The 25,977-nt window shown below is 42.8% G+C and overlaps 2 protein-coding genes across 4 annotated transcripts in view; one reads left to right on the top strand and one right to left on the bottom strand.

Moving 5' to 3' along the window:
• Window positions 1–8,548, top strand: part of RIC1 (RIC1 homolog, RAB6A GEF complex partner 1) — a 44,276-nt gene extending 35,728 nt beyond the window's left edge. For both annotated transcript variants that reach the window (XM_081844794.1, XM_081844795.1), the window contains exons 20-26: window positions 626–784; window positions 1,543–1,679; window positions 1,938–2,224; window positions 2,749–2,943; window positions 3,491–3,668; window positions 3,833–4,021; window positions 4,523–8,548. In XM_081844794.1, the coding sequence (XP_081700920.1) occupies window positions 626–784; window positions 1,543–1,679; window positions 1,938–2,224; window positions 2,749–2,943; window positions 3,491–3,668; window positions 3,833–4,021; window positions 4,523–4,811 (1,434 nt within the window). In that variant the 3' untranslated portion in view covers window positions 4,812–8,548. The remainder of the gene's footprint in view (window positions 1–625; window positions 785–1,542; window positions 1,680–1,937; window positions 2,225–2,748; window positions 2,944–3,490; window positions 3,669–3,832; window positions 4,022–4,522) is intronic.
• The window catches only part of ERMP1 (endoplasmic reticulum metallopeptidase 1), a 41,792-nt gene continuing 22,751 nt past the window's right edge, over window positions 6,937–25,977 (bottom strand). The window contains exons 9-16 of one of the 2 annotated variants that reach the window (XM_081844945.1): window positions 23,795–23,969; window positions 20,758–20,948; window positions 19,289–19,441; window positions 17,249–17,451; window positions 16,305–16,420; window positions 14,530–14,696; window positions 10,645–10,827; window positions 6,937–7,114 (exon numbers count right to left, since the gene is read on the bottom strand). In XM_081844945.1, coding sequence (XP_081701071.1) covers window positions 10,663–10,827; window positions 14,530–14,696; window positions 16,305–16,420; window positions 17,249–17,451; window positions 19,289–19,441; window positions 20,758–20,948; window positions 23,795–23,969 — 1,170 coding nt within the window. In that variant the 3' untranslated portion in view covers window positions 6,937–7,114; window positions 10,645–10,662. Of the gene's footprint in view, window positions 7,460–10,644; window positions 10,828–14,529; window positions 14,697–16,304; window positions 16,421–17,248; window positions 17,452–19,288; window positions 19,442–20,757; window positions 20,949–23,794; window positions 23,970–25,977 lie in introns of both variants that reach the window. The other variant, XM_081844944.1, reaches the window with a different exon arrangement.

Raw genomic sequence — 25,977 nt, forward strand, 5'->3', positions numbered from 1 at the left:
GTTGCCTCCAGGCCATCCTACTGACTCTTCTGTGAGAGGCCTGGGAGTGTTTAAATGGCACTGTGGTGATTTAGATTCCCTGATAATAATTTTTATTAGTTTTCAATTACAATCCACTAATAGCTTCATTATAACAATGCCAATTTATAATACTATTACTAATACCAATCATTCAAATACTGAATTATATAATTTAGATGGCCCCGTCGCTTGCTAGAATTGATGGTTTGATTATTTCTTTATTTCTGCATTCCAAAATCTTATTAATTTCAATTACATTTGGATCACAATAATAATCCCTTATACAACTGCAATATTAGTAACTTCTATTCGTGTTGACACATTAAATGATTTCTAAAACTATAAGTGAGGCACTCAAGCTATGTCCTTGTTCTTCCTGTGTGTGGCAATTATTCTGTCCATGGTGTTTCTTCCTGTCCTTGTAAAATTAGATTTCCACAGTGAATGGAGGACATATGGTCCAAAGTGCATTTCCATCCACAATCCTCATTTTTAAAAAAAAGATTTATTCCACAGGAGCTATTTCTTAAACCTTGTAAGAGAAATAATATACAAACTCTCACATCAGTGGCTCCCATCTAAAAGTGTTTTGTGTTGCCTCTAGAACATGGAAGTTCCAGCAGTTAGTAGGCAGCATGCAACTTTGCTATTCAATACCGCCTTGGAGCAGGGAAAGTGGGATCTCTGTCGTCACATGATCAGATTTCTGAAAGCCATTGGCTCTGGGGAGTCAGAGACACCTCCTCCTACACCAACAACTCAGGTTTGTTAGATGAACACGATAGATCTGTCATATATGTTACTGGGTAATTATCAAAGAGTAATTTAATATATACTTAATAGCAGAAAGAATGTGCTCCATGTGACGCTGAAGGGTATCATCTGTTCAATCTACAGCTGTACAGGGACACAGGTGGCGCTGTGGTCTAAACCACTGAGCCTCTTGGGCGTGCTGATCATAAGGTTGGCAGTTCGAATCCCTGCAATGGGGTGAGCTCCCGTTGCTCTGTCCCAGCTCCTGCCAACCTAGCAGTTTGAAAGCACACCAGTGAAAGTAGATAAATAGGTACCGCTGTGGCGGGAAGGTAAAGGGCATTTTCGTGTGCTCTGGCTTCCGTCACAGTGTCCCACTGTGCCAGTAGCGGTTTAGTCATACTGGCCACATGAATTGGAAAGCTATGTGTGGACAAACGCCAGCTTCCTCAGCCTGAAAGCCAGATGAGCACCGCAACCACATAGTCGCCTTTGACTGGACTTAACCGTCCACGGGTCCTTTACCTCCTTTTACCTTTACAGCTGTATAAGAGAACCATATTATATAAAAATTGGCAAGTTACATTAAAATGAAATAAGGAAGTAATAACTTTATCTGGCTTATATAGTTGTTGATCAAGAGAGAATGAATATTGTAAATTCTGTTTTTTTTAAAAAAATGATGTGTCTTCTCTTAGCTCTCAGGCCATGTCTCCCGCCCCACCCTGCTGTTGTATAATATTTTTCTTTATGCTTTCTTCCATGTAGGAACCTAGTTCAAGTGGTGGCTTTGAATTCTTCAGAAATCGCAGCATTAGTTTGTCCCAGTCTGGAGAAAGCCTTCCTCCTGGCAAGTTTAACTTGCAGAAAACCTTGAGCATGCCCTCTGGTCCATCCGGCAAAAGGTAATGTGATACCAGAGGCTATAATCCTCATGATGGTAGAACGGAATGTACAAGGTCTCTTCTAGTCTCTTGAGAACCTAAGAAGACCATGCTGGATCAAGCTCATGGGCCTCCTAGTCAAGTATCCTATTCTCACAGTGAGAATAGTAGTCCAACATAGTCCTTTGAAGACATGGCATAGATCAGCAAAGAAGTACTGTGGAAACTAATCTCAAATTAACTGGGTTTTAGTCGTGTGTCCTGATATTCTCTCCACAGGTGGAGTAAAGACAGCGACTGTGCCGAGAATATGTACATTGATATGATGTTATGGCGACACGCCCGGCGCCTCCTGGAAGAAATCAGGCTTAAGGACCTTGGTTGCTTTGCTGCCCAGCTGGGCTTTGAGCTGATAGGCTGGTTGTGTAAGGAACGCACCAGAGCTGCCCGTGTAGAGGATTTTGTAACAGCTTTGAAGAAACTGCACAATGACTTCCTCTGGCCGTTTCCAATTATTCCAGTTTGTTCCATAAATTCTCCTCTCAAGAATGGGAAGTACAGGACAGGTACTGTGTCCTCAATGTGTTGGTTTTTTTTTTCAACAACTAGGAAGTAAAAGCAGCTTCTAGGCCTGACCGAAATCTGGAAGGAACAGAAGTAGAATTGCCTAGAGTTTCCTTATTCCTCTGTATTCCCAAGTTGGTTGTATTTGTGTTAAATCAAAAGTTGATCTCACTATGCAGACAGAGTTTCAGAGATAGGTTTGCATAATAATAATAATAATAATAATAATAATAATAATAATAATAACAACAACAACAACAACAACAACAACAACAACAACAACAACAACAATAAATTATTTATACCCCGCCCATCTAGCTGGGGTGCATTGCACTTAAATAATTACAATAAACAATTTTAATTGTTTTGGTGTGTGTGTGTGCGCGCGCGCACACACACACACACACACACACACGTGTAACCTGGCTTAGATTCATATTCCTATTGTATCTATTAAGAATGAAATCTTGAGACGTATTCATTGGCTATCGGAAGCCATTGTTTATTACTGTGCTTTCTTTTCCAGTAATAGGTGAACAACTCTTAAAATCCCAGTCTGCTGACAGCTTTTTGAACATGGAAGTGGACAGTGGCATTCCAAACGTGCCACGAAGTCACAGCTGGCTCGGTGCCATCAGTTCCTCCCAAAGAGAAATGGATGCAGCATCTTCCCATGGTCCTCACATGCAGGAGGCATTTCTCTCCCCTTTGTTAAATAAAGGTATGTGAGTCCTTCATCCGCGCAGTCCTTTGAGAATGCATTTAAGTTCCACATTTTCTCGAGGGAAAGGGGAGCAGGGAATACTTTGCACATCTCAGGGCTCCCTTCTGCTTTCTAGTCTTTCTCTGCAATTCTTAAAGAACAGAAGGAAATGGATTAAGCAAAAACAGTGCTGGTAACAATGGCTTAGAAATGCTTAGAGCATGACTGCCATAGTGTGCCGTGGAGAATTCCAGGGCATATTGTAGAATGTTCACTCATTTCACTTGGGGTATTAAATAGGCCTGACTAACAGTCTGTGTGAAGTCTGAGCACACTTTTAAAAGCTATTCAGTATTACGGGTGGAAATCAGCCGTGGTTGGCAAGCTTTATTTCAGAGAAGTTGTCTTAATTACTGATCTTATTGAAGGGAAAGCCAAGGCTTCCCTTTAACAGTTTGGAAACCACAGATCTCAAGGTTGCCATTCTGTTGGGTTCGCTATACAGACATGATCAGTACTGTACTGATTTTCTAAGTTCCGCATTAAAACGAAAGTGTTTCAACAGGTGATGAATGTAGCATTGGTTCAGCAACAGACCTGACGGAAACAAGCTCTATCGTGGACGGAGACTGGACGATGGTGGATGAGAACTTCTCAACACTGAGTTTAACACAATCCGAGCTGGAACATATCTCCTTGGAGCTGGCCAGTAAAGGGCCACATAAATCACAGGTTCAGCTGCGGTAAGTTAGGTTGGAATTTGTAGTAAAGGGGTGAGGAGTATTTGCTATGTCTCCTTGAAGCCAATCTTAGCAGGTTGGGGTTAAAGGGGACAGCAGTCTTGCAGTGGTGTTAAAAAGTTTGTTTTGCCTTATCCTGTTTGCTTCAACTTTTTGCTCTTCTGTAGGTATTTGCTTCATATTTTTATGGAAGCAGGATGTCTGGACTGGTGTGTTATTATAGGCCTTATTCTCCGGGAATCTTCAATAATCAGTCAAGTTTTTAGCCTAATGCAATCTTCAGAGGTTGATGGAGAGATGTTGCAGAACATAAAGATGGGATTGCAGGCAGTAGATAGATGGGCCTCTACAGACTGGTAAGTTTCATGAGCCTTATCCCCTCCCATTGTCTGCCAAATAAATCCGCATGCAGTTCCGCATAGCATTGAAGTACACTGGGGATTGAAGGATGAATTTTTAATGTTGGACCTGTCTCAACCAGGAACTGTTCAGTGACCTTAATAATAGGCATGATATAAACGGCATGATATTAAAAACTAAACAGTAGTGTGAGAACAGGTTGTATCTATCCATAGAACAAGCAGGGTATGCATGTATATCTCAAATCACAGTGACTTGGGATATGGTGGGAGCACCTTCAGGGTAATAAGGAAAAGTTGGGACACCATATGAGTAAATACAGGCTTTTACTGTTAAAAGTGTTTCCACAGCCATTAATTTATGAGCAAAACGTTTTGAGTACGTTTAGTGCGAGGTACATCATGTTCTGAACTTTAATGACCAGGAGAAGGTCAAAGCCCGAATTAGGAGTTTTAAGATAATTAACTGGAATGACTTTTCTCTTTTATGTCCTTTAGCCTTGGGTACAAGCCATTTTTAACCGTCCTCAAGCCCCAGCTGCAGAAACTGAGCGAGATAGCAGAGGAACAAGTGCAGCAGGAAGCCTTTCAGCCCGCAAACCTCTCGAGAGCAGCAGAACAAGCCAGCCCGAGGGCGGAAGAAATCAGAAGTTCAGCTGGCCACAGTGCCAGTCCTCAAACTGACCCTGGCAGTAGCACCATGACGCGGCACGATGAGGACATGATTGGAGAGGAGGAAGAGGAGGGCCCACTCCCAGAAGGCAGTTATGACTGCACTGTGTCCTAACACTGCCTGAAAACTTTTGGCTGATCATATGAATAAGAGCACAGCATCACAGTAATGGCATTTAAGAACATTGCTTTTGGGGGGGAAAGTAATCAAAGCCTTCAACAGTTAAACTTTTCTTTTCTTTTTTTAATGTTTTTTTTGGTGTGTTTTTTAAAAAATGCATTAACTAGAGAACCTTCTTAAATCTGTGAAAACTTCCTAGTAAGCAGTCTTGGCTCTTTCATCTATAAACTTGGCTATGTGGAAAGCAAGAATATCGTATTTGTAGTTTTCATACCAAGATAATTTTATTTTGGAGATCTTGGTTTTTTCCGCCCCGCCCCCCCCCCCCTGTCCTCAAATATTTTCCTGTTGTTTTGGATAACTGATCATGCAGAAGGACATATATATCAGTGCACAAGTTGAGTTCCTTTGGGATGCAAGAAGAATGCAGCCTAATATCCGGAGGTTCCAAATTAAACTGGTCCCCTCTGGAAAACGAGACAATATTTAAGAGGAGTGTTTGTCTAATGTTCAGCTTGCCTGATTTTAAAAAAATCAACAATGAAGCTAACTGGGATAACAACTTCGTATGTTCTGCTTAGCTTGATTGCCGGAAGCGATGGCCTGATGGAGCTAGGCTCTGTCTGTTTTATAGATTATGCTGTTTGATATCACTAGACTTTTTATATTAAATGATTGTAAAATACATTGTATGTTTTGTGAATATTCCTGTATATTCTGTTCATGCTTCTGGTGCTTGTATTGCAGTGAAGGGGAGCCGAGCCCTCTCTGTCTTGCATGCTTTGACCTTTAATTCCAGGAAAATTGAAGCAGAGTTGCACTTCCATCAGGATGCAACAAGACTTTCACCGAACTCTTCCACGGCAGTAGGAACAGTTGCTAGGGACATCGTTTTGTTTTCGGACCTGTTCAGATGTATCCTAAGCAGATTTTAAACAAATAACGGAAGGTTCTTATTTATTTCACTTGTACATTTTCTCTCTCAAGACTAGTTTTATGTAAATAGAACCACCTTATTGCTCTTAAGGCTGGCTAGTGACAATGTACAGTGTATATACTTAAACTACCACCTTGCAAATATTTTATAATGCATATACTTGTAACTAATTGCAAATGTTTATTTTAACTTTCATACAACAATGTTAAAGAGAAGCTGGCTGCAGCAGAGGCTCATGGTTGCTTTGAGGTACTTATTTTTCCCCTTATCTGCTGCCCCCAATATGTATAATATTAAATACCTGTAACAGTATTAAAATTTAGGCATTGGTTGGTTTCTACTGTGCAATTGGGGTTACAGGAAAAAAAGAGAAATGCAACACTTCTACTTTTTATACAAAAACTAACACTTATTTTTATAATGTGGGGTATAATGAATACTGATATGGACCAAAACCATTTTATTATGCAGAAGCATCACTGTCTGCCACAACCTCAGTTTGTTCATACATTTCTCTATATGAATTCTGAACTGGTAATGTGTTCTGAACATTCAGAAGGAGCATAGAAATACAGATTATAACTTTGTATATTTTTCCAGGGGACAAGATCAAATTGTCTTTTAATGGATAAATGTAACTAGATAAGTTTTATTACTGTTGCTTAGACTTTGCCATTAGTACTGGTACATGTGCAATAACTTTCAAATAAATGACGAAGGGTGGAAATGAGGTAACAATCCATACTTCTTGTTAGCTTGACATGCTGCATTGTGTAACATGAAGGGAATAAGCATCTGCTTTTATTTTTTCCAGGTAGAAATATTTAATCTGTTTTTAATATGTAATGTCCACTCACTAAAGCCTCTCTTGCATTAAGAGGCATGCTGATGAGTACTGCGCCAACCCACCCCCTGCAGGGTTTTACCTTTAATTTTGCTCAACGCTTCGCCCAGGTTTCTGTTTGCTACCTGCTGCTTATACCACTGACCTCAAGACTAGCCTGTCTTGGCAAAGTCATGCTACTAGAAGCCTGTGCAATGACTTATGCTAACACAAGGCGTCTTTTCCCTTCTCCTTCCCCTGAAACTGGAAAGAAAGCCTAAGAACAAATCTACTGGCTATACCCATCCTTGACTCTAGCTACAGAAGCACCTAAACAGATTAGACCAGAAAACAAAACCTTTTCACAAAATCAATTTATTTAGCATTGGTTATCTTTTACATACATTCCATTCTCTGAGCTCTTGTGTGTTTCTTCCAACATCTGTAACCAGGGCCTGGTTCTCAAACAGAAGACAAAGGCAAGCATATATGTACCGCTTTAGGCAGCAGGTGAGGGGCTCATAGGTAGATTGCTTCCTTTAAAAAAAAGAAAAGAAAGGATTCTTGCGTGGAAGATTAGCACAGCTGGAAAAAGGCAAAGCTAGCACCAATCTCCCTGGCAGGCACCCTCTCCAAAGAGGGGTGTTTCTGGGGTGGTAGAATACAACAGTCCTATGAGCTCCATAAATGCAGTCTGAAGTGGTACACCCAAGCACACATTTAACAACTCATCAGCTATATTGTAATGTATATGACAAAAACCAGGCCCATAGTTAGGCTAGCAAGGAGCAATAACTGCAGGATTTTTGTTCCACACACACACAATTTATCCTTGAGAACTTTTAAGCTGAAGAATGCCATACTGGGGATTTCAGTGCAATGCTAGAACAAGGGAAGACAAGATAGAATGATCAACAAGAGAATTCATGTGCTGAACAGTTAAGTACTTTTTTTAAAAAAGGCAGGAGTTCACAAAAAAGGCATCCCACTATTTCATTCTGCTACTTAATAAAATATACAACCTGAGTTAGGCAAAGTTTTTCTTTCAAGGAACAAAATAGTTATTACTTGCCCTGATGTTCCTAAGCATGCTCTGAGACATGTAGGTATTTTTCATTACTCCATATTTACATCATGCAGAGTCATTTTCAAACCATTATGTAAGTTTTGAGGCACAATGTTAAATCAGTTGGGGAGAAGGCTTGGTGAGTTCTGAATTTCTCCAATCTCGGTTTATTGGAGAACACACACTATGTGCAAAAGGTGCACTGAGATTTTAAACGCATGTTGCAAAAGCAGTACATTAAGATGCATTACATTAAGATCCACACGAGGACAGATAAACACTCTACTTTCTTGAGGTTTTTTTGTTTAATGAATGGAAAGTACTACATGCAAAACCAGTTGTTTTTAGTGCAAAGAGTTTGTGCACTTTTTAATATAACATATTAATGCAGGTTTGTAGCTACAACAATTAAGACAGTAATAATATAGGCAATACGTTGGACTTTGCTTGAAATATTTGAGTTCGAAGTACAAAGCAGTGCTGTTACTTAGGACCAGCTAATGCATTCCACTAAACATTTCTCACAATAGAGCAGCCAAATATTTAGGTTCCCCACCCCTCTGTAACGGGGAGTATAACACGCCTTGTGTTCTGATATCACAGGATTCTCAATTTCCTTCCAATCACCATTCAGTGATTTAGAATGGAGAGAGGAAAATGAAGCCCACAATGTCATGACACAAGTTATACAAGAGGCTACAGAGAGCAAAGGAGAAGCTAAATGCACAGCTGCTAGTTTCAGTGGCACGCAGGCATCAAGGCTGGCGTTGACCTTAGCGTTCAAATTATAATTATGCAACATTTTCCAAGACATTAATAAGGTAATATTAACGCAATGCAGGATTAGTGACATTTTTTTAAAAAGAGGCAAATGGAAATGTTGAGAAGTCATCTGAATGGAAAAATCTAAGAATATTTGGATAGTAAAGCTGAAGAACCAAGGATTTCAAATAGCATCCTGATCTCATTATTTTTACTGGGAGGTAACTCCCTTAAACGGAACTTACTTCACGGTAGAATTGCAGTAAGCTAATTCTCATCTTGGCCTTTGCATATGGTTTTGTTCCTACCCCACCTGTGTGAAAGCCACTACAGGCACATGCTTTGTACGCTGTGTGATTTGGCATCTTGGCAGCAGCAGCACAAACCTGAGTCTTGAGGAGCTCAAAGGGGCAACATAGCCTTACAACTTCCTACTATAGCTTAACTGGGAAATGGAAGTTTTCTGCCCACAGCACTGATTTTCTTCCCATACTCTAGAGCAGTGTTTCCCAACCTTGTGCCTCCAGCTGTTTTTGAACTACAACTCCCATCACCCCTGACTAGCAAGACCAGTGGCAAGGGATGATGGGAATTGTAGTCCAAAAACAGCTGGAGGCACAAGGTTGGGAAACTGCTCTAGAGCAGGCATCCCCAAATCCATATCTCCGGATGTTTTGGGACTACAAGTCCCATCGTCCCTAGCTAACACGACCAGTGGTCAGGGATGATGGGGACTGTAGTCCCAAAACATCTGGAGGGCCAAGTTTTGGGGACATGTCCTCCAGCAGAGAGACTGTCCAGCCTATGTTACTCATTTTGATGAAAATGCCATTTTCCCCCCCTTCCTTCACTATGCAAACGAAGCAGAAGAGATAGGAATGGGAAAGGGTTTTATATTGGTTGCCACTGGAAGTGCTTTCTATGATCTGACTAAAAACCTCCCCCCCAAAAAACTGTTTGATGGGACCTGAACCTTCTGTCCGAAGTTATTACTGTGTGGATCTGAAACAAATAATTTTATTTTTTATATCACTTCATGTTTTGCTTATTTCACCTGCAAATGGCTTCTAATTCATGGTTCTTCCCAACATGTTTCCTTTTGGAACACGTTTCCTTCCCCCCGATGCACTAAAATATTTGGGCTTTGGAAGCTGAAGTCATTAATAGCAAAATCCCAAACATGAATAGCATTAATGCTACACGTACCTATTCAAAAGCAAGTCCCATTGAGTTTGATAGAAACAGAATAGAGCAATGTAATCTTAAGTGGAAGGAATTACAGATGAGCATACTGTGTTCAAAATCTCTCTGAACAAGAGTTTCCTCAATTCAACATATTTTAAAGGAGCACATTTTAAGCATGTGCAACTTGATTTCCTGCAAGCTTCTAATAACACAGTGGAAATGTGTAGTTTCTACTAACTTGCAAGAAAGCAACTAAAGAATAGGAACTGACTATTGACAATAGCTGGTATTGCCAAGAACGAAAACTCAACACACAGATAAGACATCTGCATACAAAAGACGAAAGTGGCTAGTTCAGTGCTCAGAAGTCCAAAGAGACAATAGCACTGTGCGCTTGCATCCGATACAGCCTGGCCTTCATTCCACTTGATCCCCATAGAAAAGTGAGCGCATTTTGGGGTTGGTCCAACTTCTACTCAGAGACACTGCAGTCGAGCATCAGTACAATGCCCCGAAAGGGACATACAGAAGTTTTTAGAAAGAAAAACCGTAAAATCAGAGCAGGCAAGAATTAGCAATCGCCAAGGTCTCTGCGGTTAAGAATTTAAAGAGCTTTGATTACAGACGGTGTTCTTTTATCTTCCATGATGTACAGTCTTAAAAGTCTCCAACCCAAAGCCTTACTTTAGCCGATTAAGAACACAACGAATCAAAATGTTACTGGAAGGCAGAACTCGGGTTGTTTAAAGCCTGTGGAGGGTTTTACATTGTGCTTGGAATGCCTGCGCAAAGCCCCTTTTATTGCAAGATGCCCAGGACGGCAACTCTAAAACCACTTCCTAAAAGGCAGCTTTCAAGTAGGTGATATTTTGCATAAAAACCACAAAGGTTTCCTTCTCTCTCCCCATGCCCCCACCCCCTTTTACGTATTCAAGCTGCCATAGAAATACCTTTGTGGCTGAAGTATTTTACACAGTATTTTTTGTCAACAATACTCGTTCTTCCCAACTCCTTATGAGCGAAAGCTGCATCCAATGTATGGGAAACAATTTACCTTTGTGTTATCTCTGGGTTAAAAGATAAATTGATCATAGGTGGAGACCCAGCCTGAGGTAAAAGTCCAGTTGGGAAATCTTTCAGCTAAGGCCTGCAACTGAGGAGAGTTGTGATCTTCTTCAAATAAATACTGCGAAACCACAGAAAGGGTGACCATTCCTTTAGTGGGCTCTTCAGAAGCCTGAAAAAACAGCCAAGGCAAAGCCAGATTAAGCAAAGATTTGATCACTGTCATGCTAAACATGATTTCTAGAAACTTCTAAGTCCCTTATTATCATTGCACAATTACTGTATTTTTCACTCTGTAAGACGCACATAGTTTTAGAGGAGGAGAACAAGAAAAAAAAAATTCTCTCCCTCTCTGCACAGCGCCTCTCCAGCCAAGCGGGAGGAGAAATGGAAGGGGCTCCATTTCTCCTCCCACTTTGCTGAAGGGGCGCTGCGCAGAGAGGGAAAGCTGTGCAGCGCCTCTCCAGCTGAAGTCAGAACAGCAAGAGGGATCGGTGCGCAGCGAAAGCAGCGATCCCTCTTGCTGTTCTGGCTTCTGGGATAGCCGTGTCAAGCCTCTTCAGGGCAGGGGGAGCATTCCCTCTTCTGGCTTCAGCGATAGCTGCGCAGCCTGCATTCGCTCCATAAGACACACACACATTTCCCCTTACTTTTTAGGAGGGGAAAAGTGCATCTTATAGAGCAAAAAATATGGTATAGGTGGCGAAGAGTGTCAGATACAGAAGACTCGGGGCCTGCAAACAGGATGGAAGCCTGTGCGCCCTTCACAGAGACCACAAAGAAGGGAAAATGGTATTTAGCAGGCTGAAAGCTCACAAATGATACTGAAACCAATTTGACAACTAAGACACACGTTACGAGGAAGCATACTGAAATGGGAGCTACGCGGCATATCCAACAAACAAGTTATATGGAGATGGAGCAGTCTGTGCACATTTTTTAAAAAGGCTCACAAAAAGCAAAAGTAGAAATGTTGGTTCATAGGGAAATTGTGGGTTTGACCTTTTTAGACAATTAGAAACAGTAGGCTTGTAATCACATGCACATTCTAGGATGGGCTGAAGTTTCCAAAGGCACCCTCTGATATACAGCAGATGTGCATTTTTGCTACTGGCTAAAAAGGGAATCCAGTATGAAGAAACAGCCTATACAGAAGCCATTCTATGTCATGCAGGGATACAGAAGGAATTTTCTCCCTATTAAATATCAGACTAGGTAGAAAATTAAAAGAAGCAAAAAACACACAAAAACACAGGTTAATAAATGAGGGACAAAACAGCTATGACTACACAGATTATGCTAGAAGTATGAAAAGCACAAGTATGGGAATTATAATGATAGAACTACCTAAATTATGTAGAAATTTATTTATGTATGCGACTACAGCGGCAAGAACGTTACTTGCCCAAAAATGGAAAGAAGAAGAAGCCCCAGCAAAGGGAGAACGGATACGAAAAGTTGTGGAATACAGTGGTGCCTCGCAAGACGAAATTAATTCGTTCCGCAAGTCTCTTCGTCTTGCGAGTTTTTCGTCTTGCGATGCACGGTTTTCCATAGGAATGCATTGAAAATCAATTAATGCGTTCCTATGGAAACCGCCTTCCCCCGACCTCTTCTGGCGGGCGGCATTTTAAAATCGCCCGGGACAGCGGAGGACTTCTCCGCTGTCCGGGCGATTTAAAAGCCCCTGGGAAGGCAAGCAGGGGGGACAAAGACTTTTGCCCCCCCCCCCGCCTTCAGAAGAGGTCCAGGACAGGCTTCGCGGACCTCTCCGCAAGCAGCGGGAGCGCTCCTTGCGGAGAGTTGCCAGCGCGCCCAGGCTTCGCGGCCCCGCCGCCCGGCTTCGGGACATCGTTCCGATGCCAGGCGGCGGGGGGAGGCTTTCTCGCCCCGCCGCCCGGCATCGGGACGATGCCCCGAAGCCGGGCGGCGGGGGGGAGGCGTTCCTGCCCCACCGCCCAGCATCGGGACGATGCCCCGAAGCCGGGCGGCGGGGGGAGGCTTTCCCGCCCCGAAGCCGGGCGGCGGGGGGAGGCGTTCCCGCCCCGCCGCTCGGCTTCGGGACATCGTTCCGATGCCGGGCGGCGGGGGGAGACTTTCCCGCCCCGTCGCTCGGCTTCGGGACATCGTTCCGATGCCGGGCGGCGGGGGGAGACTTTCCCGCCCCGCCGCTCGGCTTCGGGACATCGTTCCGATGCCGGGCGGCGGGGGGAGACTTTCCCGCCCCGCCGCTCGGCTTCGGGACATCGTTCCGATGCCGGGCGGCGGGGGGAGGCGTTCCCGCCTCGCCGCCCGGCATCGGGGCATCCTTCCGAAGCCCGGCGGCGGGAGGAGGTGTCCCCGCCCCGCCGCCAGGCTTCGGAGGAGGTCCGAGGACAGCGGGGAAGACGAGCTACGCTTCCCCACTGTCCCGGAGATTTCCCTATGGGCTGTCGTCTTGCGAAGCAAGCCCATAGGGAAATTCGTCTTGCGAAGCGCCTCCAAAACGGAAAACCCTTTCGTCTAGCGGGTTTTCCGTCTTGCGAGGCGTTCGTCTTGCGGGGCACCACTGTATGCAGAAATCGCGAAACTTACTGGAAGATTAAGAAATCCAGATAACAAACTTTATAAAAGAACGGAAATTATTTATTGAATATTTACGGATAAATTGTAAACAGATAAAAACACTGGCAGGATTATTGTAATAACCTGCAGCTATATAACAGTATAAATATATATATAAAGAAGATAAATAAATGAGCAAGTTAAGTTAATTTGGATATGCAGAAGATAGTAAAAATAAATTTAAGGAACTGCAGAAAGGGGGAAGGAAGTCAAGTTTTAAAATGTCAAAATGAATGTAAAATCAGTTATACAGTGGTACCCTGGTTCTTAAACGCCTTGGTACTCAAACAACTTGGAACCCAAACACTGCAAACCTGGAAGTAAGCGTTCCGATCTGCGAACTTTTTTCAGAAGCCGAACATGCTCCGTTTTGAGTGTTACACTTCCAATTTGAGTGCCACACTTCCATTCTCAGTGTTATGCTGAGGTCTATGTTTGCTATTTATTTTGCGGTTTTTGTTTTTGCGGCTTCTTTGGTTTCGTTTTTTGTGACTGTGTGGAACCCATTTCAGCTACTGATGGATTGACTGTGTGACTGCAGTACTGTACATTGTTTATCACTTTCATTTTATGGATCAATGGTCTTGTCAGTTAGTAAAATTCATGTTAAATTGCTGTCTTAGGGGTTGGAACAGATTAATCCCTTTTGCATTACTTTCCATGGGAAAGCGCGCCTTGGTTTTGGAACACTTTGGTTTTGGAACGGACTTCCGGAACGGGTTAAGTTTGAGCACCAAGGTACCACTGTATTTGAAAAGTATAAATAAAATTTAAAAGAAAGAAAAAGAAAAGCGTCTCTACTTGTTACAAGAAACAGAAGAGCCATAACTTGGGATTTTACAATGAGGCCCAGTGTGCAGATAATATCGGCTCTCTTCACTATGGTCAGGAGATCAAACCGGGGGGGGGCAAGGTTCCTCTCCTCAAGCTGGCATCCCTGTGGGCAGGTGTGGGCAAGTGGGTGTTAATGATGATTTTAGAGGGGTTTTGGGATGGCCAGAAAAAAGCTCTACGGGTGACCCACGGGTGAGCCATCCCTGAAATAGATGGTCTGCCTATGAAGCATATTTTGAAGCAAACCTTTTAGGATGTGTGCAAAGGAGAAGAAGAGTAGACTTACAAGCCAAGGGGCAGGAGGGAACTGAGTTCCAATATGTATAGCATTAAAAGTCTGCATTTTCTTTACACACACACACACACACACACACACACACACGAACTTTAACAGAGTTCTAAGAAGTAAGATTGCATGTTTTTGATATAGCCTCACCTTCATTTCTATCCAGAAGCGCCATGGTGAGGCCTGGAGTCCATGTGTGTAATATATAAAATAATCTCTGCCTACATTATTAGCAAGAGGAGTTCCATCTCCCAGAGACCACCTGGACAGTGTTGAACCTTCATGTGGCCGAAGAAACACTGACATGTGGCTTGGACCTAAAGTAGACAGCAGACAAAGATTTCTACATTAGCGCAGAATGAAGAACACAGGAACTTTTTCAGGTGTACCCAGAACTATCATGAATTTCTTTCTTCTCCTGAATTTCTTTATGTCCCTTACTGCTTGCTTTAAGGCAAAAAAACCTAAGCTGGATCAGGTCAAAAAGTCAGTCCAGTCCAGCATTCAATTTCCACAATGACCTGCCACATGCTTTGAGAAGTCCACAAATAAGACTTGAACTCAATAGCTGCTCATGGTTCCCCAGCAGGAACCCATTCACCATGAAACTTAGCACATGACTATACAGTGGTACCTCAGGTTACATATGCTTCAGGTTACATATGCTTCAGGTTACAGACTCCACTAACCCAGAAATAATACCTCGGGTTAAGAACTTTGCTTCAGGATGAGAACAGAAATCGTGCTCTGGCGGTGTGGCGGCAGCGGGAGGCGCCATTAGCTAAAGTGGTGCTTCAGGTTAAGAACAGTTTCAGGTATTCAGAAAGTTGTGCATTCAAAGATGTTATGAACCATTATTGCCAGCGATGGAAGAGTGGCTGTTAACACTAATAGACTTAGCTGAGATGGCGAAATCGACATGTTTAATCAGAGAAAAGTCATTGTAAATGTTTACTAAAGATGAGAAACCTCTCGTAGACTTTTTGCATGAAAAAGAAGAAGAAATAATGATGTTTGGATTTGAGGAGTGAAGATAATGATTTGTAGAAAGTGGCTTTATTAGGTGTTATACTGCAGTTGCTGAAGTGAATAATGCTTATATATAGTAGACAGACAAGGAATCAGAAGTCCTTTAGTTTCTTAACTTTTCTCTCTCTCTTTTCAATCTATTTCTTTTTCCCTATCTCTTCCCCTTTCTTCCTCTTCTTCTCTTTCTCTTTTTTTGCCTTTAACGTTTTGGTTTTGGACAAAAAAGGATATTTGACAACAATCTTTGTATTCATCTTTATAAACCCTAATAGAAACATACATAGACATATTTATTTATATTTATATTTATATTTATATTTATATTTATATTTATATTTATATTTATACAGAAAACTGTGCACTGAGCTTCTGTTTGTACTTGTTGCATTCTTATCGCTTATTTGCCTTTAGTCTGCAAGCTGCTTTGAAGGCCTAAAAAGCAGCATAAAAATTTAAACAAATTGCAAGACAGTTAGTTGCTTGCTGCAGAGATGACAAAGTCTTGTGGCACTGTAAGAACCAACCAATTTATTGTGACAGAACTTTTCATAGACAAGAGCCTATTACAGGCACAAGCTCTCTCATGCATACTGCAACTGTGGCATGCAAAAATTCCTGTACCTGGGAAATGGGACTGTTAGAGTCATAGATCATCTAGTCCCAACTACCTGAAATGCAGGAATATGCAGCTGTCCATATGGGGACCAAACCTGCAACCTCTGCGTTATCAGCACCATGCTCTAACCAACTGACCTATCCAGGCTGACAGTGACAGAGAATTGTTTGTCAGCAGCCTTACTCTCAGTATTTTAGGACTAGCATTGCTACCTGCAGAAACCGGAACATCTCCCCAACGATAAATAGCGAATAAAAATAAAATAGCACACACAACTCACCGGTTATTTCAAAGGTGAACTTTGTAGAATCTGACGGCGTTCGCTCTTTGGAGAGAAGCTGAAAGTGAGCTGGTTTCTTGGGAGTGATGGCTGGAGCAGGAAGATACCAATTTTTCCTGCAAGAAAAGGTTGCGTTTAAGATTAATGTGACTCTCCAAAACGGCATTTCTAAAGTACTTTAAATTACTGCTTGGCATTGAATATGTCCAACTTAAAGACGCTGCGCAAAACAACTGGTCAGATCACAGCGTCAAACATGGATAGGTTTGAAAACTAAAGTTATGACCTTAGAGCCAGCCACAAATAGAAGAAGAAGAAGAGTTTGGATTTGATATCCCGCTTTATCACTACCCAAAGGAGTCTCAAAGCGGCTAACAATCTCCTTTCCCTTCCTCCTCCATAACAAACACTCTGTGAGGTAAGTGGGGCTGAGAGACTTCAGAGAAGTGTGACTAGCCCAAGGTCACCCAGCAGCTGCATGTGGAGCAGCGGGGAAGCGAACCCGGTTCCCCAGATTACGAGTCTATCGCTCTTAACCACTACACCACACTGGCTCTCATACATAAAGTAAATCCAAATGACTATCTTCATCATATAAAAGAACAAAAACAAACTTATAAAACCAGACATGTTGGAATAAATCTAAGTTTTGGTTAGCAGATGCCCAAAAGAAAAAAGAATTCTACTTTTAAAAATCCAAAGTTTTCCTAAAAGCTTATGGATTAATCCATTTTGCATTACTTTCTATGGGAAAGCACACCTTGGTTTTGGAATGCTTTGGTTTTGGAACTGACTTCCAGAACGGATTATGTTTGAGAACCAAGGGACCACTGTAAACCTAACCTAAATACCAGTTCACTGTTTGTTTGTTTTTAAAAGCATTACATCCACTCTCAGTCTTATTAAAACACTAAATAGTGCATTGAGGAGACGATGTTACTAACTTGAATAAATAGTCCACGGGAAGGATCCAGGGAAATCCACAGAGAGGTGCCCCTTCCTCGCATTTTGTTCTAATGGAATCGTTGAGTTCAGGTATATGAGGAGTGATATGAGATATCCCGCCATAGTCGAGCCCATTAATCCATATTCCAGAATCACTTTTCGCCAACTGCCCATCCAGGCTATGAAATCTTCGACTCATGTGCTGGAAAAGTGACCCAAAAAGGCTCGGCATAAAATTTTGATTCGAGGTTATCTGTTCAGTGGACTTATTATGACCATCCACAAAGACCAGCCTTAAGGATTTGCACACACCATACAGTTAAAGCACATGACTTCCCCCAGAGAATGCTCCTTCAGGCATCTCCACCCCCATCGCTCTGAGGGCCTTCTGGTGGTTCCCTCACTGTGAGAAATGAGGTTACAGGGAACCACACAGAGGGCCTTCTCGGTAGTGGAACCCGCCCTGTGGAACGCCCTCCCATCAGATGTCAAGGAAATAAGCAACTACCGTATTTTTCGCACCATAGGACGCACTTTTCCCCTCCTAAAAAGCAAGGGGAAATGTGTGTGCGTCCTATGGAGCGAATGCAGGGGGGAGGCAGGCGGGAAAAGCCCGCAAGAGCTGCACACAAGCTCCGTGCGCTCTTGCGGGCTTTTCCACAGGAGGGAGAAGGGACTGACTGGGCGCATCAGTCCCTTCTCCCACCTCCCAGAAAAGCCAGGAGAAGCCGCGATCTCTTTAAAGGAGTTGCGCGGCTTCTGCCGGTTTTGCGGGAGGTGGGTGAATCCCCCCACCTCCCAGTAAAGCCAGGAAAGCCCTGCACAGCGTCTCCCGGAAAGGAGAGGCTGCACGGGGCTATGGAGTCTTTAGCCCCACGCAGCCTCTCCCGGGGGGGAGAGGCTGCGTGGGGCTAAAGGGGAAGCCAAAACAGTGAGCAGGATCCATCCCGCTCGCTGCTTTGGCTTGCTCCATAGCTGCGTGCAACCCCTCCGGCAAGGAGAGGCTGCACGGGGCTATGGAGTCTTTAGCCCCACGCAGCCTCTCCCGGGAGGGAAAGGCTGCACGGGGCTAAAGGGGAAGCCAAAACAGCGAGCGGGATCCATCCCGCTTGCTGCTTTGGCTTGCTCCATAGCTGCGCGCAACCCCTCCGGCAAGGAGAGGCTGCACGGGGCTAAAGGGGAAGCCAAAACAGCGAGCGGGATCCATACCACGTGCTGCTTTGGCTTGCTCCATAGCCGCGCGCAACCCTCTTTGGGGCTGGGGGGGGATTTTTTTCTTGATTTCCCCCCCTAAAAACTGGGTGCGCCCTATGGTCCGGTGCGCCCTATGGTGCGAAAAATACGGTATCTGATTTTTAGAAGACATCCGAAGGCAGCCCTGTTTAGGAAAGTTTTTAATGTTTGATGTTTTATCACTTTAATATTATTATTATTATTATTATTCTGTTGGGAGCTGGCCAGAGTGGCTGGGGAAACCCAGCCAGATGGGTGGGGTATAAATAAAAACAATTATTATTACTCCAATGATTGAATTAAGACATACAAATCAACCTTCAGGGTTGACATATAGCTCCAAAGAATCGTACTAGACTAGATGTCATGAGAACCTAAGTCTGAGAAGTGTCAATAAATACTTTCCCTTCGGGGATCAATGGGAACTTACTCAAGACTCTAACGAGCAATAAATGTGCATTTATCAACTTCTGAAGAATATATCAAGGAAGAAATTCAAACTTGTTCCCAAACGGAACCAAATGTTAGTTTCTAAACTCAAACTACTCAAAAGTTCAAACGCAGAACTGCACAAAAAGTCATGGGCGGCTATGATAAATACATAAAAGATTTAAAGGGTTGGGAGATAAGTGTTTCACTACAGCATTTTCCCCAGTTTCCTGTGTTTACCTCTGGTCCATTTCAGTGGCTACACAGAGCATTATGAGCCAGCAGCTTCAAAGACTTGCTGAGTTTCACTCATTCGCCACATCTTTCGTTCACAACTGCATGGATACACCCTCTGCAGCATCAAAAGGGTTCCTTACCTGAAGAAAGATTCGCTTTGGTCTGGGGTTTGCAAAATCTGAACTGAACGGGAAGAAGATTCCACTGCAAACCAGGACAAACATGATTGCAGAAACAGTTGCTAACGTTATTATTGACATCTTTGTACTTTTGGCAAGGTAGATGAATTTAAGCTGAAGAACAGGAGGAGAAAAAAAAAACAAGGATAAGAACACTTCATCTATAAAAACACATCCTGAAAAGCCAACTAGTGAACCTGCAAGCTTTTGAAATTTAGGTTTATTTAATCGCAAAGACTTCTCCCAAACACAACTCTGCATGGCAAATCTGGATGAGGGCTAGTGATCTGACAAAGACCACATGGTTTAGGGGACAGGCAGATGGGACAAAGGGATCTACCGGCAAATCTCTGGGCAATTTAGAAAAAAAAATCAGCTCCCAACTGTTTAACAAAAAAAGGCTTTTCTCTCTAAAGTAGGCTGCTCAAATGAACAAAGCTTGGGGAGAAACTAGGAGTGGTACTGTAAATGAACTGCTGGGCACATGTGCAGAAATCATTCCTGTTTCTTAATTCTAAGGCTAGGAACCTGGTTCCAGTCAGTGGGCTTTGGGGTTCCAGCAGAAAGAAAATAAAAGAAATCTGGTCTGCCTATATCTGACTTATAAGTATCATATTTAAACAGACATCTGACCCAGGGCCTTTCATACCTCTCCTTTAGTAAGGTCAGGAGGCAGCAAACTAGCATGGTATTTACTAGTGAGCAGAAAGAAACAATCTGAAAATATCAGCTTTTGTTAAAATATAAGAAAATGTTCCTGCTCCTTAAGGGTTGTGAAGATAGTATTGGCGATGACTGGTGAAATCTAAGTTGCTAGAGGGGTTCTGTGCAGAATTTCCAGGGGTTGCAAGTTGGGGTTGCAGTTCCTTACCCTTCCACATAACTTAATGGGCACAATTCATTACGCTAATTCATCTACATAATTTGCATCTATTCCAGCAGAAACAGCAGATTTGCTGACCTCCCAGCGTCCCACTGAAAAAACCAAAATTCCTGAACGTGAGCAACCTGCTAACTTTTTGTGTGTAGACATGTTAATTACTCTATTTCGCAAGAAGGAAAACTTATAAAGCCGCTAACTGAAGCACAGCCCATGGCAAATTGCAATTCACGCACAAGCTCTCGGGCCATACATGCTTCACAGCTTAAAACAGAAAGATGTTGAGAAAAATGGTCTCGAAAAATTCATGGTCACATGCGCAGAGAAGCCACATGTATTTGCATTTTTATTTTTTGAAAACACAAGTATTGTCACAGCATTTGTTTAACCTACAGATCAAAGGTTCTTAATGCTGGGACCCTATACACTACTTCTCTGCAGTGAGCAGCAATGAATATAACGAGACTTGCTTCCGAGAAAGCATGCCTAGGACTGCACTGTGAATCAGCTGAATTTGTAGAACACAAAGTATTTCTGAAAGCATTCTTACAAAGTAGGAAGACAGAAATATCGTCGCCAAAACGATAAAAGCAGCCACGACGACATCGGGTGGAATTTCTGAACCAATGCGTCCCAAGATGGGAATTAACATTTCAAATATAATCCAGTTGAGGTATAACGAATAGACATGTGGAATAAACATTCCCAGGAGGTAAAGTGCTAGAAACTTCATTGTGGCACCTACATTGAGAGAGGAGGGGGGAGAGAAGAAGTAGCTGGCAATATAATAATAATTTTTTAAAAAAATTATTTATATCCCGCCCTCCCCAGCCGAAGCCGGGCTCAGAGCAGCTAACAACAATAAAAGTAACACAGCATTCTAAAATCAATTCATTTTAAAATCAATTCAAAATCAAATGAATGGCAAACATTGGGCAACCATTCTGTGAAGTTTACCAAAGGAGGGGGTCAGACTGTGCCTTAATAATAATAAAATTTTATTTATTTTATATTTTATATAGAATTCTAGACCTTTCTTCAGATTTAATGTTCTTTCACCACTAACACCAGGGCTGCTGTGCAAGCATGGGCAAGCATGATGAATATGAAATTAAATATACAAAAGTCCACCCACAAAGCGTTCCCAGGAAATAGTCCGTTAAGCAAGCATTCACCCAACAAGTCCACAAATCCCACCGAGTTCCCTCCCCCTCCTGCCATGGTTTCTTCCTAAAATGGCTGAAGCCAACCAGCAAGGAAAGACCGATCTGTCCAATCTCTCCTGCTCTCTGATTCATTCAGTCTTGCTCTCCCCCCCCCCCCATTCTTCGTGGTTTCAGTCTGAAAATGGCTGCCATCGGCCAGCGAAGAACACCAAGTAAAGAAACAGGCAAATTCCGGCTCTTTGGGTGTCTGAATCTGCGGAGTAGATTGTGAAGTTTGGGCACAATTACTTATGTCTGCCTAAGTGAATTTGCAGATAACTGTGTGCACAACATGTTACACTAGCAGAAGCTTTTTGCAAAGCTGGCGGCATAACTGGTTGTGCCCATGCAACACGTTGACGATTAATATACACAGAACAGTAAATTATACATTCTTTATCAAACTTCTGAGAAAAATACAAAACATTAAAGCCACAGAGACCTGCGAACTACCCAACCTAAGATGAACTTATAATGTCTGGTTTCAGTAGATTTTTCAAATGCTTAACTCAGTCTTTTAGATAAGTTCATGAAGATACCAACAAAAGGTAAGCTTGATGTTATTCACAATACCGAGAGATGCTAGTGGAGTTGAAGATAGATGTTAATGAAGTTGTAGACAACAGGGTGCCGGAGTTTTGCACCTGTTTCGCCCTGGTAATCAAGAGGCCGCTGTTCGCCCCCGATGGGGCCCTTTTACTGGGGTTTTCAGATAGCACACTCCCAAGGTAGTTTTCCAGGCTTCTAATCTCAAAGTCTTGATACGTATATTGATATTCAATCTTATAGAGAATACTCGTTCTTGGCTTAAGCTTAAGAGACCGATTGGCTATCAATATTGTTGTTGTTGTTTAGTTGTGTCCGATTCTTCGTGACCTCATGGACCAGAGCATGCCAGGCACTTCTGTCTTCTACTGCCTCCCCGCAGTTTGGTCAAACTCATGCTGGTAGCTTTGAGAACACTGTCCAACCATCCCGTCCTCTGTCGTCCCCTTCTCCTTGTGCCCTCCATCTTTCCCAACATCAGGGTCTTTTCCAGGGAGGCTTCTCTTCTCATGAGGTGGCCAAAGAATTGGAGCCTCAGCTTCTGGATCTGTCCTTCCAGTGAGCACTCAGGGCTGATTTCCTTCAGAATGGATAGGTTTGGTCTTCTTGCAGTCCATGGCACTCTCAAGAGTCTCCTCCAACACCATAATTCAAAAGCATCAATTATTCGGCGATCAGCCTTCTTTATGGTCCAGCTCTCACTTCCATACATCACTACTGGGAAAACCATAGCTTTAACTATACGGACCTTTGTTGGCAAGGTGATGTCTCTGCTTTTTAAGATGCAAATATACTATTGTGCTATCTGCCAGGGCGAAACAGGTGCAAAACGCCGGCACCCTGTTGTCTACAACTTCATTAACATCTATCTACAGTCTACAACTTCATTGTAGGGGCAAGAGGTTGGCATGAAGGCAAGAGTCTACAAGGTTGAGGAGCTCTGCTATGGCAGAGAGCCTGGGATCCACTGAGGTGAGGTGGTCCTCAGGCCCCTCAGCTGCCTCACATTTTCCACAGTAACAAAAAGAGAGAGAGATGAGAAAAACACGTCTCCTTCTCCGTTTGCACCCTGGCCAGCGGCTCAAATCTCCACCTGGTTATGAAACTCACCTGGTAATCTCGGGCCAGAGAAAAGCTTTTAAAAGTCTAACCTACCACACACAGTGTTGTTGTGAATATCACATGGAGAGGGGAAGAATGAATGAACGAATCTTTATTTGCGTCAGCCATTGGCCATAGCAATAAAACAACAATACGATATTCAAAGAATAGAAATAAAAAGTCAATTACATATAATACATTGTAGGGTTTTGAAGAATGAAGTCTGCCACCCCAAGCCTCTGCGGATATACATGTAAATATGCATGAAATTTTACCGTTTACTATTAGATTTGAATGGATTACTGAATATTGCTTTATTTGATATGTTGTTTATTTTAAAGTTATTGTGACTTTTTAATATTGCATCAGATTGTTGCTATTAATGTTTGATGTTTTATTTTGTTCTTGTGTGCGTTGGAAGCCACCCAGAGTGGCTGGGATATTATCGTTGTTGTTGTTGTTGTTGTTGTTGTTGTTGTGGCTGGGATATTGTTGTTGTTGTTGTTGTTGTTGTTGTTGTTGTTGTTGTTGTTGTTGTTGTTGTTGTTGTTGTTGTTATCATCATCATTACTATTACTATTCCCCAGCTGTGAACATTTCCACTAGAATTTCTGCCATAGAAAGTCATAATAATTTATATAGGAAAACCCTAAAGTTCTTTGCAAATATTATCTTTTTGCAATCCTTACAAGAACTCTCAAAGGCAAGTCTCAGAGGTATCATCATCACCCATACCTTTTTCTTTCAGTTCCTTATAGGTCATTAATTTTGTGAGCAGCGGAAACACAATCCATATTGCACTGACAAATGCTGAGGAATGTCCTAGGTAAGTAAGCAAAGCCAACATAATTGACCAAAAAACAACTGGAACATCAAAGAAGAGCTCTCCCAGGAACTGTTCACTTGTATTCTGGGAAAACAAAACAAGCAGACAGAAAAGAGAGGCAAATTTAAATGTCTGTGCATTATGAAATGTCAGCAACAGTTAAAATGTCTGTGAATTATGAAATGTCAGCAACAAACGTTCCAAGTTTCTTAAGAAGCAGACTGGCAGAGCAGTTCGGTGCATATTTGATTAAAAGTCAAGTCCCACCACGTTCAAAGGAGCTTGTTCTCAGGTAAGTGGATAAACATCTCCTGTGTTTTTCTTAATGTTTGTACTTATACAGCCTAGAGAAATGTGCTGTGTTACACAGGGCAGGATTCAACAGTCTCAAGTTCAAGGACGTCCAATTGCAAAAGACTAATTTTTTTTGACACACACTCAAAAAAATCTTTTGGGGGGGCGGGGCCAGGAGAACTCCCAGAACAGCATGCATGGAAACGAAAGAGGGGGACTGTTCCACCTAGCAAGCCAAAATGCTTGTTTTAATGTAAAATTGAAAGAATGTGATTAAGACTGCTGCCCCAGACACCACCAATATAAAGCTTGAATTCCTGAGCTAGGGGAATGAAGGGCACAGCCCATTTGTTGCAATTTATAACATCTTTATTTATTTTTGCACAATCGCCAAAGTTGTTATTCTATGAACAGTAACTGGCTCTAATTCATTTAATACATTACCCAACACAGCCAGACTGGAACGGCATGATTAGATTTACTCCCCCACTTCAGAATGAATAGCGCCTAAAGCACAGAGCTTCTCCTGCCAACACACTGCCTGCGGTTTCTCTCATACCCACCCACCCACATGAGGCAGCATGCCAAACCTGGAGTTTTTAGATCAACAATTATTAGGCCGATTGCTGAATCTGTGTAAGAGGAGACAAAAAGGAACTTGGCTCCCGAATCTTGCAACCTGGAGAAGAAAGCAGTCCAGTGCGCAGCCGACAGAATTAAGCTATGAGTTTTGCATCTGTGGGACGTGGGTGGCGCTGTGGGTTAAACCACAGAGCCTAGGACTTGCCAATCAGAAGGTTGCGGTTCGAATCCCCGTGACGGGGTGAGCTCCTGTTGCTCGGTCCCTGCTCCTGCCAACCTAGCAGTTCGAAAGCACATCAAAGTGCAAGTAGATAAATAGGTACTGCTCCGGCGGGAAGCTAAATGGCATTTCCGTGCGCTGCTCTGGTTCGCCAGAAGCGGCTTAGTCATGCTGGCCACATGACCCGGAAGCTGTACGCCAGCTCCCTCGGCCAATATAGCGAGTTGAGCACCGCAACCCCAGAGTCGGTCATGACTGGACCTAATGGTCAGGGGTCCCTTTACCTTTACCTTTGCATCTGTGCCCAATTTAAGGGAAGGGGCACAGCTCAGCAGGGCAGCACATGCAGAATCTCCAATGAAAAGAAACAGGTAGCAGGTGATGGGAACAACTACTGCCAAAGACCCCGCAGACCTGCTGCCAGTCGGTGGGAAATAATGGATTAGATGGACCATCAGACTAAGTCAGAATGAGGCAGTCTTTTGACTAAATCCAACACACAGTTAGGCAGGCTTAAATCCATTGGTTTCAATGGGATTTGTTGTTGCTTAGTCATTTAGTTGTGTCCGACTCTTCGTGACCCCATGGACCAGAGCACGCCAGGCACTCCTGTCTCCCAGTGCCTCCCGAAGTTTGGTCAAACTCATGTTTCAATGGGATTAAGTTCGCCTAACTCTGTGCTGGATTTAGGCCTATACAGTGGTACCTCGGGTTAAGAACTTAATTCGTTCCGGAGGTCCGTTCTTAACCTGAAACTGTTCTTAACCTGAAGCACCACTTTAGCTAATGGGGCCTTCTGCTGCTGCTGCGTCGCCACTGCACGATTTCTGTTCTCATCCTGAAGCAAAGTTCTTAACCTGAGGTAATATTTCTGGGTTAGTGGAGTCTGTATTCTGAAGTGTCTGTAACCTGAAGCGTCTGTAACCTGAGGTACCACTGTATGTTTATAATTAAAGGAAAACCAGAGAACTGCTATTATTTCAAGTCCTACATTTT

This window comes from Podarcis erhardii, assembly GCF_964252035.2.
Source record: "Podarcis erhardii genome assembly, chromosome: 17".
NCBI classification, from domain to species: Eukaryota; Metazoa; Chordata; class Lepidosauria; order Squamata; family Lacertidae; genus Podarcis; species Podarcis erhardii.